The sequence below is a fragment of the Phascolarctos cinereus genome, unplaced genomic scaffold (assembly GCF_003287225.1).
Source record: "Phascolarctos cinereus isolate Bilbo 61053 unplaced genomic scaffold, phaCin_HiC Scaffold_4;HRSCAF=312, whole genome shotgun sequence".
Lineage (NCBI taxonomy): Eukaryota > Metazoa > Chordata > Mammalia > Diprotodontia > Phascolarctidae > Phascolarctos > Phascolarctos cinereus.
In genome coordinates this window covers 57,227,083-57,246,015 of record NW_027555847.1, presented here as the reverse complement: position 1 = coordinate 57,246,015, position 18,933 = coordinate 57,227,083, and the positions used below count along the sequence as shown (strand labels likewise).

At 44.1% G+C, this 18,933-nt stretch overlaps 2 protein-coding genes across 3 annotated transcripts in view; one reads left to right on the top strand and one right to left on the bottom strand.

Annotated features, from left to right (window-relative positions):
* Window positions 1-18,933, top strand: part of FGD5 (FYVE, RhoGEF and PH domain containing 5) — a 188,869-nt gene that overhangs the window by 44,073 nt on the left and 125,863 nt on the right. The window lies entirely within an intron of this gene.
* LOC144456752 (tripartite motif-containing protein 64B-like) lies at window positions 1,338-5,988 on the bottom strand. The gene is given in 3 exon segments (XM_078152220.1): window positions 1,338-3,120; window positions 3,123-3,421; window positions 3,424-5,988. Coding segments are annotated over 3 exon segments (1,335 nt in total). The 5' UTR covers window positions 3,631-5,988; the 3' UTR covers window positions 1,338-2,291.

Below are 18,933 nucleotides of genomic sequence, written 5' to 3'. Positions count from 1 at the left end.
CCAGTTCTGGACTCAATTCCCATGCAACGCATGTCAAGCCAGCTTGAAAGAAATTAAAATGGTCACACACACACACACACACACACACACACACACACACACACACACAAGATTTTATTGAGTTGCAGAGTCAAACAACCTAGTAATATTTCTTTTTGGACACCTAAATTCTCAAATCTGAAAAAAAGCGGGGGAGGGCATCTGGGCCTGTACATTTTATTACTGTAAATAGCTCAGACAGACTTGCCTGTCTGTTTGTAATTGTTGGGTAATTACCTTTTCCTTAGACTGCGTGGCAAGGTTTTAATGAACACAGCCTCCCTGGGGAGGTTTTGACCTATAGAATCTCAGCCCCAGGTCAACAGGACAAAACAGTCATAATCAAGGGACGGTGACTGAAGAAGACAGATCAGCTCCCTCCTGGAACAGGTCCCAAAGCTCATCTGGCCAACCCAAGTGGAGGAAGCTGCTTAGGAGAACTCCAAAGCATTCTCCCCATGGAAAAGCTAGGAGGCTCCCTCCTCACTCCAACTTAGAGGTCTTTGGATGTCTTCCTATGTTCCACAGATGCCTCTGGATCAAGGTTTCTTTTCATGATCATTTGGACGGTCTCTATGTAAACAGAGTGGTCGTCAACACTGTGTGGGGTTTCTTTAGGACCCCAGGCTTGGCTCAAGGGAAATGGCTTCCATTCAAGGTTACTATCAGCGAATTTAGAGCTGCAGACTTACTTAAGCTTAAGAAAACTTACTCTGAATTGTGTCAGCCATGGTCCCACATCTGATGGGGGCGAGGGGGTGTCCCTCATGGCCCGAGGGTAACAATATTCAATTTCTTTAATGAAAACATACATATTCTGTACAGCTCAGGTAAAAGCAATACACAAGACAGTCCAAGTAGCATACAAGGGAATAAACACATTTTCCCAAGGAAGTTTCTGGGGTCTCAGGAGCTCCTGGCCAGAGCCTGAGAGCCATCTTTTCCCAAAGGGTCCAGTCCGGGTCCCAGGTCAATCCACTTGGGGGAAGGAGGGGTACAAGGTTAACTCAGACTGCCCCAAGTCTGCCCAACAATGCCTTGGTTCTGTTACTAACTTTCTGTGTGTCCTTGGACAAACACTTCCTTTCTCTGGCACTCAGTTTCCCTGTAAAATTAAGAGTTTAAGCTGTATTGCCTCTTAGGTTCTTTCTAGCTCCAACATTTATGTGTCTATAGGTGGATAATGTTCTTTTTTTTTTAAACTGTGAAGAGTATGTATAACCCCTTTCTAATCAGTGAACAAGATTATACTACTCCCTTCCCCTCCACATACACACACATTGCTATATTGCCTTAGGTTTACAGAAACATCCTGTGAGTCAGGAGAAGAGCTGCTAGGTGGCCCAGGGGAGAGAGCCCAGGATTTGGAATCAGAAAGTGCCTCGGCCATTTGTTTTTGGTACCTCATTCTGGAAGAGGAACAGTTACATCTGAGGGTGATGTCATGATTTGATCATGAATTGGATTCAAGTGAGGCAGAGCTGGGCAAAGTCATCAGCCTCGCCAAAGTCCAGCCTGTGACTCTCACGAGTCGCTTAAGCCACCTGACCTCTTTGAATTTCAGTTTCCCCATCTGTAAAATGGGGGTAATATAATAGTACCCAGAGGATCATTGTGAGGATCACATGAGATAAGCCCTCTCTCTGGAGAGGTGGCTTAGAGCCAAATCACAGATGGCTTTAAAAACCAATCTTGCATTCCATTCTAGAAGGAAGAGGGACCCACTGGTTCTGAATTGTTTATATACATACATATGCTGTCACGTGTAATAAAAACAGCCATCTGTTAGAAATCCCTCCAAAATGCAGCAAATACAAAGTAGAATAATGCAATATGGTATGCAACAGTATAATACTATGGGGGTTTTTGAGCAGGGGAGAAATATGGTCAAACTAAGTCTTAGGACAATTGTTCTGGAAGCTGTATGAAGGACAGATTTTTTTAACTGCTGAAACAGGGTTAGTTTATTGTGAAAATTCATAAACAGACAGGATCCGGTGAGGATAAGAGTACACAGAATATTTGGGAACAATCCTCTTCAGCTCGCAGTGTGGAAGGCAGGTCTCCAGTTGCTCCGGGGAGCCTCTCCTCCATCATGAAGTAGGTGATGATCATCCCTGTGTGGGGGAAAGCTGGAAATCAGAGGCCCACAGTCAGGGAGACTGCTGGTGGGTTCACAGTTCTTCCCTGGAGAAACGTTCAGAGAGATGAATAGCAGCAAGCACAAAGATGAGAGTCCGCCGGACAGAGAGTCATGGCACCAGCCATTGTTCCTGGAAGCGGAGGGCCAGGAGAAAAGATTGGGATAACAGGTGCTGTGAAAGGAATGGAGTCAAATCTGTAAATGAGGAGTGCCAGAGAATGTTGTAAAAGACAAGGGTGCCAGGGGAATGTTCCAGGTACACCCCAATCCTCGGCCCTGGGCCTTTCGTTGGATGTTTCAATGGTCCAGGATAGGTTTGGAAACAGTAACTCTCTTCTTTCTTGACACATTGAAGCAGGAACACAGAGTCACAGGAGTCCACACTCCTCCCCCTTTTTCTCCTTAAATAAGGGGTATAGATCCCCAGCGCCCACTGAGGCAGCTGAGCCACGTCCACCTCCCAGTGCTGTCTGCCTGAGTGGAAGGCCTGCATAGCACGAGCAGCATAACACATAAAGTCTTCAGGATGCTTGGTCTCTCCCTGCCAGGCTTCTCCAGCTTTCACACTCTTCAGATCCTCAGAAACAGTTACGGAGGGACTTGCTGGTACAGGATCCATGGTGATGTCCACTCTGAATTGGCTGAGTAACTCGATCATGCCAGGGATGGGGTATTCTCTCAGCTCTGGGAGGACAGCCTTGGATCTTTGGGACAACATTGACTCACTCCTTCTCAGCAATTGCTTGACATCCTGTAGCAGAACCACATTGGGTTGGTGGTCTGCTTCCTGCAGCTCTGGCATGAGGTCCTGAAGGGTTTGCATGTGCTGAGATATTCTGTCCTGGCTTGCGCTTTGCTCTTCCCTTATCCTTTCAAGACATCGGGATTCCTCCTCCATCAGGAAGTGGTGCAGTTTGTTATATTCTGCTGCGATCACCCAGTGCCAGTCAATGGCCAGTTTCTCCTTAGATTTCTTAGATTCTTCAAAACACTCCCTAAGTGACTCTGAGTGTGCTGGAGCTTCTCCCTGCTACTGCGAGCAGCCTCCTCTACAGGAGAGAGCTTGTGAGCACCATGTTCTGGGCTTTGGGAACACCTCACACAGAATGGTGTCTGGTCATCTTCACAGAAGAGCTTGAAGACCTCCTTGTGCCTGGCACACTGGCTCTGTCCTTGAGTGCTCTGCAACAGTTGGGAGCCAAGCTGTTTGCCCAGGTCAGTCAACTGTGCTAGGCACCCATTGACTCTGGGAATTCTCTGACCTGGGACACTCGCCTGCATTCGGGACAAGACAAGGCTGGAGCTCCAATTCTCCAGCTCCAGGAGAGACATGCTCTGCAAAAGCTGTGCCCACACCCGATGGTGACTGGCTCAGAGAAGTAGCTCCTGCAGATGCTACAGGTGATTTCCCTCTGCAATTCCTGCAGCATTTCCACAGCAGCAGCCATTCTTCTCTCTCCTATTGCTTCTTTTCTGCAGCAGCTGAGATGAAGAAACTTCAGTTCCACTCAAGGCAGTGCTTCTGAGCAGGTTTTCCTTTTATAGGAGGTAGCCACGCCCCTTTAGGGTTCCCAGAGAAAATGCGAACTCTTCTGGCCTGGAATCCTACAGTTAACGGTTAACTCTTGATGGTTGCAGCCTTGAGGCCCCCAGAGTTCATACCTCTAGTTAATTCCTTGGGATGGACAAGTTTCACCCTGCTGAGAGTGCTCCTCTGTGTGTGTGTGTGTGCGTGCGCGTGCGCGCTTGTGTGTAGCAATGCTTTTTATGTGTGTATTTGAAAGTTTGAATTTTCTATTCAGTTCTGATCTTTTAATCAAGAATGCTTGAAAAGTCCATTCAATATCCATTTTTCCCCCTGAAAGATTCTACTCAGTTGTACGGGGTGAGGATAGATTATAGAGGGAAGATCTGATGTAGGAAGGCCAATTAGGAGGCTATTACAATAGTCAAGAGAAGAGGTGATAAGGACCTCATTGAGGGTGATGGTCATATAAGTGGAGAGGAGGGGTTCATTACCAAATGCATGCTATAGACTTGTATGGCTTAGGCTCTGGGCTTTTACATCAGACCCCCATTTGCAATGGCAGGCTAGGATTCCAGTGGGCAGTTGGCCACTTCTCACCTCAGGGTTCCAAGCTGGAAACCTAAGGAGTTGGTTTTTATCTAAGCCACTATTTTATTTTTATTTATTATTTTATCTTTTATCATAAGTATGTTTCCCCCAACATCAGCCAATGTCATTTAGACAGCCACAGTTCCTCAATTGGGTCAAAATATCTCCCCAGTCTGGAGACATTTATTGTTGCTACTGTTCAGTCATTTTAGTTGTGTCCAACTCTTCCTGACCCCATTTGACAATTGGCCCATATGACAACAACAGCTGAGGAAAAGTGGGCTCAGCTTAGAGAGCATATGGCAAAGGGGTAACTGACTCTCAGGTCCTGATTGCAGATGTCCTTTTCTCCTCTTGAAGGGATCCCTTAGGTATGACCTAGTTTTCTACTGGGCTCTTTGTAGATTCCTAAAGATGCCTTTTCTCAGCGTATCTAAGTTTGTCCTCAGTTCCCAATAAAGATGTTGCCATCAGCTACTGCTGTTCCAGGGACACTGCTAAGACACTTATGGGAAGTCCAAATCCTCTGACTTGTGAAAGGTCATCCTCTTGTCAAGATGGAAGGAGACTACAGGTTCTCTCCTCCTTCCCTCCCCCACCCCCCTTACTTCCAAGTGATTCATTTTCAGGGGCTTAGCTTCACAACTGTTATTGGAAGGCTAGCTGTTTTTCTCCAAGTCCCTTGGGGTGGGACCAACTCTTCAACTGATTCTAATACAGCTTCCATGTAGAGCCATCTCATTTCATCCAATGGCTTTCATTCCTTCCAAATTGATTTAATGTGGACTTCCTCCACCTAATTTATTGTCTTTGATTGATTGATTCACTAGGAGTGTTCCCACTTCATAAAGGAATCAGGGCATAGAACATCTTGTTAGTTATTTTAATGGGAGGGGGGATTGATTGATGCATTTGACCCTCCCTTTCACGTGAAGGCTGTATCATAGGGCTCACTGTCAAGCCAACCTCCAGACTTTCCAAGCATATACCAGTTCCATCCTTAATAATTGCTCCTTATTTTTCTTCCTCTTTTCCCTAGCATGTTTTGCCCTTCTGTATTTTTCCTGTCTCTTTTATACTCACCTGCTTCAGCATTCCTATTCAAGAGACTCTGTATGTCAACAATCACGTATCTTTGTTCTCCTGCTTTCCCCTTCCCTTGTTAATAAGGCCCTGTAAGCTCTTTCTCATCCCAAGACCCAATGTTACTAGACCAGTCTTCCTCCTGCACCTGCTTAGCCTTTGCTCCCATAGGCTGCCCCCGACCTCTCTGGTTTCTCACCCTTTCAAAGATCTTTTTGGAAGTTCTCCTCTGATCCGTCAGTCTTTCTTGTGTGCACATAATCTCAGTGATAACTCACATTTCTAGAGCACAATCAAGGTTTACAGAAAAATAGTTTAGAAATTTCCTTTGCTATTTCTTTGTCTATCACTGGCACATTTTCATAGTAACATTGTGAGCTTGGGTAGTTTTTAGGAAATTGAGTCTCAAAAAGAAGAGACAACTTTTCAAGTTCTCCCAGTTAGCTATGGCAGACCCAGAGCTTGACTTTTTCTTCCAGGGCTCTTTCTGTGACTTTCTTGCCAATGAATAAGGAATTTTGGTCACACCAGAGGACCAGGATTTTGAGCCTGGCTGGCTGGCACATTTTAGAGGGTAGCCAAGGGCACCAGGCTATATGCTTCCAAGTTAGGGCTGACTTTACACAAATACAAAAGAAGTCTCCTGTGGGGCATGACTTCAGTTGCTCTAGGAAGAATTTCTTACTTGAAAAAAACTAAAACAAGAACTTCCAACCATCTTCTGAAGGATGCCTGAAATTCCACCATCAGAGTTTTTGTCTCTAGGAGATTAGACATGCTAGTCCTGTTGGGAAAGTCCACGCTCTAAGATGGCCTAGAGGTATATTGCCTAGTGGAAAGAGCACTCCATTTGGAATCAGTGGACCTGAGTTTGAATCTGGTGTCTAATAGCCTTGTGACCTCGAGTAAGTCACTTGACCTCTGAGCCTCAGCAAAATGAAAGGGTTGAGTTTAACAATCTTAAAAGCACATCCCAGATCTAAATATAATAAATTGTGTGTGTGTATGTATGTATGTGTGTGTGTGTGTGTGTGTGTGTGTGTTACGATTTGGAAACATGCAGCAATGTCCAATACTACTAATGCTCATATCCCTTGTCTAGGCCTTGGTTTCATCATCTGTGATGTGAGGGGGCTTGACTAGATTATCTTTGGGATCTCTACTAGTTCTAAATCTATGATTACTTGATGACACATTTTGGAAAGGGGATAGGCTCTGGGTGGTAGGGAGAGAGAGAGAGAGAGAGAGAGAGAGAGAGAGAGAGAGAGAGAGAGAGAGAGAGAGAGAGAGAGAGAGACCATAAGGGCAGGAAATGATGCAGAATAGCCAGAGGCCCAGAAAGTACACATCACCGGCTCCACCATAGTTTATTTCTGAAAGGCCTTAGCCCGTCTGATCAGCTCGTTCCAAAATAAAGTCCCACAATACTCCAGCCCTTTGTTTTATTGATGAGGACACTAAAACCCAGAACGTGTTCATGACTGTCATGACCAGGACTAGAACCCAGTTCTTCTGACTCCTCGGGTCTCTTACCACATCACAGATTTAGAAGCCTGTGGGCACCACGTGGGATAATAATGGTGCTCCTGGGCTGGTCCCAGAAAAATCAGACTCAGGAGGCCAGGCAGGAGCAGGAGACAAAAACCCTGGAGGTGGCAGAGAGAGGTTAAACTGTGGTCAGGAGAAAGGCAGGGGCCAGAGGGAAGGAGAGGGGCCACACCTGGAGGCCTACTCTGAACACAAACAGAAGAAAAAAGGAGCAAATGATGTCATGGGACTTGGGATTGTTCTTGTGATCCATTTCCCCCCTGGGAAGCTCCTCTAAGATACAGCATCTGGTTTCTAGGGAGGTCCCTGGTCCATACCCAAGTTTCCCAACTGGGCCGGAGGCCAGGGGGCCAAGGCCAGGTTCAGAGCCACGCAGTGAGTCAGTGGCTTAGCCTGAATCAGAGAGTTCAAAGTGGACTATTCAGCTCTGAGACAGCAAAGATCTCGTTAGTTAATCCCCGAACCCAAACAGTCAACATTTCCAGGAGAATCTAAGCTAGTCCATCCCACTCACTTGACTCTTCTCTTTAACCCTGCCAATACTCAGGGCTCGTCCAGGGCAAAATTCAAAGATCTGCATTTCATTTTCAGTTTTCACATCTTTTAGTTCCTCACCTGACCCTCCCTCCTGAGCCTCAGGCTCTCAGTGTTCCCATCTGACCTCCCCCCACACACGCACACATGCACACTGAGGCCACCCCTTCTAAGGGCACTTGAATTTTAAAATAATCAAGCTCACATTTCTTCAGTGACTTAAGATTTACAGAGCACTTTCCTCATGACCTGATAGGGCAGTGTAAGATTATTGACCCATTTTACAGATGAGGAAACTGAGCCTCGGAAAAGTTAGGTGACTTGCAAGTGATCACTCAGAAAGTGTCAGCCAAAATTCAAATTCAAGTCTTCTGATTCTACCACCCTCCTCTGAAAAATAGAGGAGAAAAGCATTGTTGTTCAGTCATTCAGTTATGTCCAACTCTTCCTGTCCCCATGAACATACCCCATGTGGGGTTTTCTTGGCAAAGATAGTAGAGTGGTCTGCCATTTCCTTCTCCAGTGGATTGAGGTTGCATAGCTAGTGAGTGCCTGAAGCCAGATTTGAATTCAGGTCTTCCTGACTCCAGGGCCAGTGCTCCATCCACTGAGCAATGTAGCTGCCTCCAATACATAGATGATTGAAACATTGATGATAAAAATTTCAGGCAGCAGATACTCTCGGGTAGAAGCAACCTAATCACCATAGATTGCCACCAGACCCTCCTTAAAGACTTGGGAAGAGGAGAAGAAAGGGGTTTGCTGTGGACGTGGAGGGACACCCTCCACCATACGCATCATTCACTGGGCAAAGCAGGAAGTTCTGACCCAGAGTGACATTTCAGCATTCCAAGACCATTGCTTCCAGGTTCCTGAATCGCCTGGGAAGGTCAGACCTTGGCGACTCTCACCGCCCTTCCCCCACCCCCTGCCTGAAGTGCGATGCTGCCTGGGTTCCTAATCTAATTCAAGAAGCACCTATAAGCACCTTATGGGGAGCACTCTCTGTACTAATTGCTGGACATACAAAGAAAAAGTGAAAAATGCCCTTCCTTGAGAAGTTTCAATCCAGGGGTGCAGGGGAATGAAAAACGTTAACAGAAAAGTGAATGTCATTTAATATGAGGAGAGAGAGATTACGCTAACAACTGAGGGGACGAGGAAAGGCTTCCTGTAAAAGACAGGACCCAAGCTGAGCCTCTAAGGATGCCAAACACCTTAGGAGACAAAGGTGAGGGGGGTGATGCATTCTGGGGGTGTGGGGCAGTCTATGCAAAGGCATGGAGGGAGGAGGTCAAGTACAGAGCTGAGAAATCTGGAGGCTGGGGAACAGCAAAGAGACTGATTTGGCTGGAAGAGACAATGTGCCAAGAATTATAGAACAATGTGAAATAAGTCTGGCAGGCCAGAGCCAAAGAGGGAAGGGCTGTAAATGCCAAGGTGAGGAGTTAGGAGTTTCTCCTAAAGACAATCGTGAGGAAGTGAAGGTACTTGAAGGAAAGACAAGAAAAGAAATAAGCATTTATGAAGTACCTACTGTGTGCCAGGCATTAATTTACAAATATTAGTTCATCTGATCCTCACAACAACCCTTGTGGGGAAGGTGCCGTCACGATCCTCATTTAAGGTTTTCTTGGCAAGGATATTGGAGTGGTTTGCCATTTCCTTCTCCAGCTCATTTTACAGTTGAGGAAACTGAGGTAGATAGATGTTAAGTGACTTGCCCAGGGTCACACAGGTAGGAGATGTCTGAGGCTGGATTTGAACTCAGATTTCAGCTCCAGGCTCAGCACTCTCTCCACTGTACCATCTAGCTTCTTGACTTTGAGCAGGGGAATGATATCAATAAAACTCTATCATCATCATCATCATCCTCATTGTAATAAAGGCAGCTTTCATTTTTATCATGCTTTCATATTTCCCAAGAACTTGCCTCATGAGGTAGGGAGTGTATACATTGTGATCTGCATTTGACTGGTGAGTGCCTTACATGTAGAAAGCACTTTGTTACTATGTGTCAGCCTCTAGGTGGTGCAGTGGATAGAATACTAGGGCTGGAGTTAAGAAGACTCATCTTCCTGAGTTCAAATCTGGTCTCAGACACTTACTAGCTGTGTGACCCTGAGCAAGTCACTTAACCCTGTTTGCCTCAGTTTCCTCATCTGTAAAATGAGCTGGAGAAGGAAATGGTGAAACACTCCAGTATCTTTGCCAAGAAAACCCCAAAGGGGGTCAGGAAGAGTCTGAAACAACTGAACAACAAGAATTATGTCAGATTGAATTGAATATAAAGAAAATAAGGCTTCCCAGCTTTTTTTATTTTCCCATTTACCCTCAATTCCCAGACATTCCTACCAGAATCCATTGGAAGAAGAGTTTCTCCTTAGATGATAATGGTAATGATAATGAGGAGAAGATAGGAACCGGACCAGTGATTGGGGAACTCATGCATAAGAAAACTCTCTATGGATGCAGGTCAGCATCTTCTCTGCCCTTAAGAGATGTAAGCAATTACCCAGGACAGTGAGAGGGGAAGTGAGTGGTCTACACTCCTACCTCCTGTATGGAGCAAGATGGGGACTCAGGTCTTCCCTAGTCCAGGGCCAGCCCCACCGTCTCTCCATAGGAATAACAGCTAGCATTTACATGGGAATTTAATGTTACTTTAGTTGGGCCTCACATCTAAGACAGGTATTAATCTCCCTATTGTACAGCTGAGGAAACCGAGATATTCTCCCTGCTGTGACCCCATGGTCCTCCCTAACCTCAGCAACCACTCACTTGCTTCATGAATTGGAGGCAATAGCAATCAGGCCATCTAAGACTTGTAGAATGCCTTAAACTTGTCAGAAACTCTTGAGGTGATCATCCCAGCAAGGGGCAGGCATTACTATCTCCACTGGGCAAACTGCAGTCTAGAGAAATGGGCAAATTGAGATCACTACTAGCACCATTAGGACTGGCTCCAAGCCTCTGGCTCCCATTCTGAGGCTCTGGCCATCCCACCAGCCTCCCTCCTTCAGAACAAGTTCTGTTTATATTTGTTATTCAGTGAGACCATGGCTGGGCCCCAGAGTGTTGCTAACAGAGTTTTTTTTCTCTTCTTTGGAGAAGGGATAAGCCACAAGTCCAAATGTCTGCTTTATGCTTGAAGCCCAGCCTACTTTGATTATATCTGCCTTATAGTGAACTCCTAATTATACAGAGAGAGATGGCTATTCCTAGATGGGGAGAATGTCATACCAAAGCTTGTCTTAGTAGGATTTCTCCATGACAGGCACAGGATTAGTTTGCTTTCAATAGGTCAATTAGACTTTATGGATGGAGTATTTTTTTAAGTGTAGTCAAGAGATACTAAGAGCCAGGCTTCTCAAAGAACAGGTAGAAAGCAGACACATCCGTTGCCGAATGAATGAATGAATGAATGAATGAATGAATTTGAATTAGAGCACAGGTTCTTAACTTTTGGAGTATCATGGATGCCTTTGGCCATCTGGTGAAGCCTGTAGAAACCTTCTGAAAATAATGTTTTTAAGTGCATAAAAGAAAATACATAGGATTACAAAGGAAGCCAAAGGTTAGTGAAAATAAAGGTAATTTTTTCCCATTCAAGTTCATGGACTCCCTGAAATCTAACCATGGACCCATTGAGAGTCCATTGACCCTAGTTTGAGAACCCCCTAAATAGAGGTTATAGTCAGAGAACCACATCAACTTGTCAGTGGTGATAGGCCTGGCTGTTCTGTTGTTCACATCCTTTTGCGTTAAGCCTTGATGATTTGACATTCTGTCCTCCCCTCCATGGACCAGAAGCCTAGGAAATATTCCAAGGGTTATTTGTATCTCCAGTCCAGTTGAAGACAGACTGAAAAGTGGTCACAGTTGCTGTGTGAATGACTAGAAATTGATTCCTATGGGATAGCATATTGACTTAGAAAACTTAAAAATAAACATTATCTAAGTTGTATTTATATTTACTTTGTTAAACATTTCCCAGTTACTCTTCAATCTGGTTCAGGCTGCACTCCATGAATTGGATGCCTTTGGCTTCACTAAACTGGTGATTATGATAGCTCTCAAAGTGACAGAAAGCACTTGACAGTTTGGTTGTGGCATGGAACCAGGGATGTGCTTTGGGAAGTCAGAGCGGCCTAGGAGCAGATGTCCTCCAACCCTGGAGACTGAACTCCTTAGAGTTTCAGTCCCTCAGTGTTTCCTCTCTTGTCTTCTCCCATCTCCCAATGCGTCACCTTGGTCTCCTTGGATGGTTGGAAGTAGGATCCCTTTTATGGGGTCATATTCGGTTTGTTTCCCTGCCAGGCATCCAGTTAAGGCCCTGGGTTACTGGGGGGCTTGAGTTGGTCATTCTGGGGCTCTTGCTCCTTAATCAAGTGTCATTAATACATATCTTTACCTCTTTGTTCCAGTTAGTAACATTTATGCCATGCTGCATGTTTTACAAAGTTAGCATAAGAATTGTCATTACCATTTTACAGATGAAGAAACTGAGGCTCGGTTTAAGTGATTTGTTCAAGGCCTCTCAGCTAGGAGCTAGGGATTAAACCTCAAGTCCTCTACTCTTTCTGCGCTGCTGTTAATAAAAGGTAATGACTTCGAGGCAGCTAGGTGTCAAAAGTGGATAGAGTGGAAAAAAAATGGATAGAGTGCTAGACCTGGAGTCAGGAAGACCTGAGTTCAAATTCAGCCTCAGATACTTACTAGCTGTGTGACCCTGAACAAGTCATTTAGCTTCTGTTTGCCTTGATCCACTGGAGAAGGAAATAGCAAACCACTCCAGTATCTTTGCCAATGAAACCCCATGGACCCCAGTATTGGCATGGGGTCACAAAGAGTTGGACACAACTCAATGTCTCAACAACAACAATGACTTTGAAAGAGATTTATGTAAGCAATGTAGCAGGCAGCACGTAGAGACACCACGCTCTGGCCTTTGCCACTCGTTAGCTGGGTGACCCCAGACAAGACCACCAGTGTTCAGAGTGTTAGGAGGATCTCAGGAGAGAAGGTATTTAAAGTGTCAAATACTCTACAGGATGAATAGGTTTGTTTGTTATCTATGAGATAAACGGGTTGGACTAAATGATTTCTCTAGTCTCATCCCCCTAAATGTAACATTCTGTGTTCTACAGTCACTTCCATCTGTAACTTTTCATGTTCTAAGGATATTTCCAACTCTGAAATTTTTTATTCTATGTCCCTTCCAGATCTAACGTTCTATCTTCTAAGGATCCCTTTTATCACTAACATTTTATATAGTAAGGGGCCCTTCTAGTGCTGACATTCTGTGTTCTAAGGACCCTCCCAGCTCTGACATTCTAAGTTTAAAGGCCGTTTCTTGGTCTGATATTCTATGTTCTAACACTTAAAATACTCTGTGATACTGTGCTTCAGTCAGGATAAAATGAATTTATTCCCCTCAAGAAAGGATAAGTGTGTGCTTCCCATCCATACCCACCCAACCATATGTGTCTTATCCACTCAGGCCTAGAATCTCTCTGTTGCCCCTCGGACCCCATGACTGGTTGTTGGTTGTCCCCATTTTACAGATGAGGAAACTGAGGATAGGAAAGGTTCAGTGACTTGTCCAGATCACACTGCTAGTAAGTGTCTGAGATGAGATTTGAACTCAGGACCAGCACCCTATTCACTGTGGCATCTCAATGAAAGAGAGGGGTACTATGAGAGTCTAGATGTTACTGGGAGAATTTTAATATTGGGAAGAACTCAAAGACCACAGTGACACTTCATCATACCACTTCCCTATGTGAGAAGTGTGATTGCAGCTTGTGGTATACAGTTTAGATTGACACATTTTCCACAATAGAATGTAAGTTCTTTAAGGGCAGGGGCTGTTTTTGTTTTTGCCTTTGTATTCCCAGTACCTGGCATAGTTCCTGGCATCTAGTGGGTGCTCTACAAGTGTTTGTTGAATGAATGAATGAATGAATGGTGTTAGAGTACTGATCATTTTCCCATGAGATAACCCCCTTTCCCTAGCCCACTATGAGCTAATGGAAAAAATAACTTGTAATAAGCTATTAGTACCAGTCCTCATTTGTCTAGGAGCTGACTGTAGGGTCTCAGACAAAGGAGCTAATTTTCCCTGTCTGTAGAAATGGACATTTTTATAGTAGGAAGAGAGCACTAAAGATTCTTGTCAAAAGAATGGTTGTGATAAACAAAGGTTAATGGTTATATAAATACTAAGTAGCCTTGAAGTTGTAAACATGTGCCTGTGTGTGCCTGGCTTTATCAGAGCTAAATTTTACACAGCAGGGCCCTGTTTCTGACTGAGGAATACATTCAAAGAGGCAGAAAAGTTAGAGTGAAAAATTCAGGGTCCTGAGCCGCTGGGAAGGGGTGGTGAATAAGTCATTCTAGGAGGAGAGGTTTTTAATTAGGTAAGATTTCAGATAAGATAATGGAAAGATAATTGGACATAGAACACACTGGACTGTCTGGGCTTGATGTCTTTTCCAAATTAACCAAAGAAATGGCTGTGGGGATGGGTTTGAGGGACCCACTCTGTGATCTTAAGAGATATAGGGATGTGCTGTCACTGGGTACAGGCCTGACCTTCCCCATAGACAGAGTAGATAAGCATCTGCCTAATATAAAGGAATCTGAATAGGGATCCCAGTCCATCCAAATATCTTCTGATAATTCTACCAATAGCTGCTAGAGAACATCGATCAGTCATTTATTTACCAACAGTAGACAGGCAGCTACTATGGGCCAGGCACTGTACTAGTGTCCTGCCTACAAAGAAAAAAATGAAAACAGCCCCTGCCCTCAAGGAACTTACATTCTCTTGGAGGAAACAATGCAAACACATAAGAAATGCATAATACAGCAAAGTAAATTCAGTATGAAGTTCTGAGGGCTTTTTGTGAAGGACTGACTAGCAGCTGGGTGGGTAGATAAGGAAAGGGCTTCTGGAGGAGATGGACTGTGAGCAGCATTTGAAGGGAGCTAGGGGAGGCAGAGATAAGGAGGGAGCGCACCCCAGGCTTGGGGAACAGGTTGTGCAAAGCAGGAAAACATGAGCTGGAAGGTTACTGGGGGCAAGGAGCGTCAAATAGACCAGTCTGATTGGAATACAGACTGCATGAAAGGAAATAATGTAGCCTGTAAATGGTCAGTTGGAGCCAGACTGTGAAGGGCTTGGAAGGCCAAATAGAAGAGACTGTGTTTTATCGACCTAGCCCCAATGGGGAGCCCCTTGGGCTCCTTTGATCAGGAGACTGACATGATTCTAACCATGCTTCAGAAATATCCCTTTGGCCTCTGTGTGGTGAATGGATTGAGGCAGGAAACCAACTTCCTTTGGGGGCTATTGCAGTGGTCCAGATGAGAGCCAAGGGGGGCCCTGAACTAGGGCGGTGAATGGAGAGGAGGATGGGAAAGGTATTGTGGAGGTAGAACTGAAAAGTCTTAGAAGCTGATTGGACCTTGGGTGAGGGAGAGGAAACAGTAGAGGATTAGGTTTTTGAGCCACAGTGATTGGAAGAATGGCAATGTCGTAGATAGAAGTAGGGGAAGTTCGGAAGAAGGCTTTGGAGAAAAGAGAGTAAGTTCTGTTTTACATGTGTCAAATTTGATGTCAATGGGACATCTGGTTCAAAATGTCTGGTAGGCATTTGATGATGGAGATCTGGAGCTAGGGAGAGAAACTAGAGCTGGATATAGAAGCTTGGGAGTCGTCAGTGTCCTAGTCCATTACTGTTTGCATCACATCTCCCTGACCCTTTAATGCAAGATGCTAAGGAGCCTGTCCCATAACTAGTGGGTCCAGTTGCTTTACACCACAAGCAATGGGAGTTAGGACTATTCCCCTGGAATGTACTGTACTACCTGGCATAGTGTGGTAGGAAGACCTATGAGTCAAAAGACCTGGATTTTAGACCCAGCTCTGCCCTTAGCTTTCTCTGTGACCTTAGGCAAATCACTTTATTTCTCAGGGCCTCAGTTTTCCTCACTTGGTGGAGGGGGTGGATAATAATATAGTTCCTTTATGCCTTTCAAGGCTAATATGAGGATCAAAGGAGATAAATGTGGGAGGAAATTGTATCACATAAGTTTATATATAATATTTAATATGATACTTTAAGAATCTTAAATATGAAAATACAATTATGTAGTAGCATGAGCACACTCTAAAATTATTACAGCCTTTTCAAGATTAATTTTTTCCTAAACCACCTGTTTTTACTGTTTTTTTCCCTTGTATTTGAGTAATCTTGGTTCCTCCCTCTCTCTCTCTCTCTCTCTCTCTCTGTTAAGTAAAATAAATAAATAAATAAAGTTTACATTCGATTGTTGCCATAGCAACCATCTCATATCCATGTCGTCTCTCGGACACAGACTGCCTTCTTTTAAACAGACTCTCACCCATTTCCAGTCATTCCTGTTTAAAGCAGTAAAGCACTGTCCTTGCTGTTTATTTAAATTACTGTACCTCATGTCTGATTTAAGAGATTTTCATAGATAATTTTGGCCGGTTAGCTAACATTTATATGGCACTTTTTAAGGCTCGCAAAGCATTTTGCAAACATTCTCTATCAGATCCAAATCCTGAGAAGTAGGTGCTACTATTATCCCTATTTTACTGGGGAGGAAACTGAGGCAGACAGAGGCTAAGTGACTTGCCCAGGGTCACATAGCGATTAAGTGTCCTAGGACAGTTTTGAACTCAGGTCTTCCTGACTCCAGGTACAGTGCTGTATTGATTGAATGACCTTAAACAAAGGCTTAAGAATGTAACAACCAGGGGCAGCTAGGTAGTTCAATGGGTAGAACACCAGCCCTAGAGTCAGGAGGACCTGAGCTCAAATCAGGCCTCAGACACTTGACACTTACCAGCTGTGTGACCCTGGGCAAGTCACTTAACCCCGATTGCCTCACCAAAAAGCAAAAAAAACAAAAAACAAAAAACAAAAACAAAACTGCATCCTTATTTGAAAAATGCAAGGAGATTTATAGTGAAAAGCAAGTTCCCTACAGAAACCAAAATATCCTTGCTATTTCTGGCCTGGCACAGTGGGCACCCGGAGAGGATACTGAGGAGGACAGTGATAAATGAGGTTCCTTAAATTCCCTTCTTGAGGGAATAATAGGACGTTCTCATCAGAAGAAACAAGCTTGTCATCTCTTTGAGTGCGTAGGCCCAGCACTGAGACCAGATCATGTCCCCATTTCTTTTCAGTCTTCAGTTGGGTACAAGTCAGCCACTCAATAGTTTCTTACCAAAGGCAGTGACAGTCCAGGGAATAGTGTGTTTTCATCCAGCATCCAGAGGAGCCCTACAAGATGGAGTAGAGCGGACTGGAAATCATAGAATTTGAGAATGCTAGATCTGAAAGGAACTTTAGGAACCATCTAATCCAGCCTTTCTCGCTTTTCAGGGGAGGAAACCAAGGCCCAGAGAGGCAAAGGCACATAGCTAAATGATTTCAGGAGTGGGACCAAACCCCACACCTTCAGACTCCTTATCTCCTGTTCTCCATATGGTGCCTTCTCTCTTCTGGGACAGGGATTCTTAACCTGCAGCAAACTGTTTTTAAAGATTTTGAAAACCATGTAATATTACATAATAATTACAATTGTATATTTTTATATTTTTGTTGTTAGTCGGTTGTTTCAGTCATGTCCAACTCTTTGGGGTTTTCTTGACAAAGATACTAGACTTGTTTGCCATTTCCTTCTCCAGCTTATTTTACAGATGAGGAAACTGAGGTAAACAAGGTTAAGTGACTTGCCCAGGGTCACATAGCTAGTAAGTGTCTGAGGCAGGATTTGAACTCAGGTCATCTTGACTCTAGACCTAGCATTCTATTCACTGTGCCACCTAGCTGCTTTGAATTATTAAATAATATAAATATTACCTTTGTAATCTTCTGTATTTTATTTCATGCAATTAAAAATTTAACTCTGAGAAGGAGTACATAGGCTTCACCAAACTGCTGAAAGGGTCCATAAATACAAGCCATTCATTATCTAGTTATCACGCACTTACAAAGAGTTTAGGACTTTATATTTCTCTCTGTTAAATTTCATCTTAGAATCATAGATTTGGACAAGAACTTTGGAAATCATCAAGTTTAGGGATTCTGAACCATTTTCTGTATCATGGAGCCATGGAGTCTGGTGGAGTCTATGACCATAGGAATTATGGAATTATGGAAATGGAATTAGGGTTCGTGGTAGGGTTTAAAACAGAAAGAAATGGAAATCTAATTAGAAATGGAAACAGAAACAGAATTAGCAATGGATTTAGAATTAGAAATGGAATTATGGTTAGAAAGAGAATTCTTTTAAAAATTCATAAATGAAGAAAATGCTCAATTTCAGTTATAGTTTAGTGAAAAATAAAAGCATAATTTTTCCCCATCCAAGTTTATGGATCCTCTTGAAATCTATCCACAGATCTCTTGGAGTTTTATGGACCCTAAATTAAAAACCCCCTGATTCTAGCCCAACCCCTTCCCTTCACAGAGGAGCAAAATGAAGCCCAGGGAAGTTGTCATTTGCCCAAGATCACACAGACACTAAGAGGCTTTTAGGATTTGCATTCAGGTCCTTTGAATCCGCATCCAGTGCTTTTTACATGAGACATGGCTGCCTTGTGTATAGACCAGCCTGCCATTCTAGCCTGCCACAATCTTTCTGAATCATGGTTCTGACCTCCAGGGATAGTAGAGCTGTGTTGGCCCAATCCAAGTGCTCTCAGTGGGGACACTCATTTCCTTTAGTACAGCTTCCAGACCCTCCCCCAGCTTCCCTTTCGGTCTCTGGACCTGAGGAGGAACAAGGCGTCTGAGCAACCATCAGCATTCCAGAGGGCTTGTTGTTTGATGCCGAGAAATATAAGATGATTTGTAGGTAGTACATCATCTGGGTGATGCTCACGCCTTCCTACTGCCTGTCAAACCCTAAGTGCTGGATTCTCTGGGACATGCCTTCTTCTCGTGCCCCCCCTCCCCATTCCCTATTACCACCACCGCCATGATTGAGATCATAACCTGCTGTGCCCCCTTAGTGCAGGAGATCCGAGAATGTGGAGTTTCAAGTCCCAAAAAAGAGTAGTGGAGAGAGCACTGAACTGGAATTCAGGAGCCCTAGTCTCTAAGCCACACTGTACCACTGACTAGCTGTGTAGCCTTATTGTCGTTCACCCTTCATTCTCTAAGAGCACCAATGATATCACGAAGGGGATGCCTTGACTTGCAAGTGAATTAGATTCAAGAGAGGCAGAGCTGTGCAAAAGTGGGTTGTTTACCCATTCCAAGTGTCGATTCCTTATGTGTAAAATGAGAGATTCGACTAGAACATACATTCATAAACTTTTTTTCTGTGTCATGGACCCCTTTGGCAATCAAGTGAAGCTTGACTATAGACCCCTTCTCAGAATCGTGGTTTTGGATACATAAAACAGCAACCAAAGGTTAGT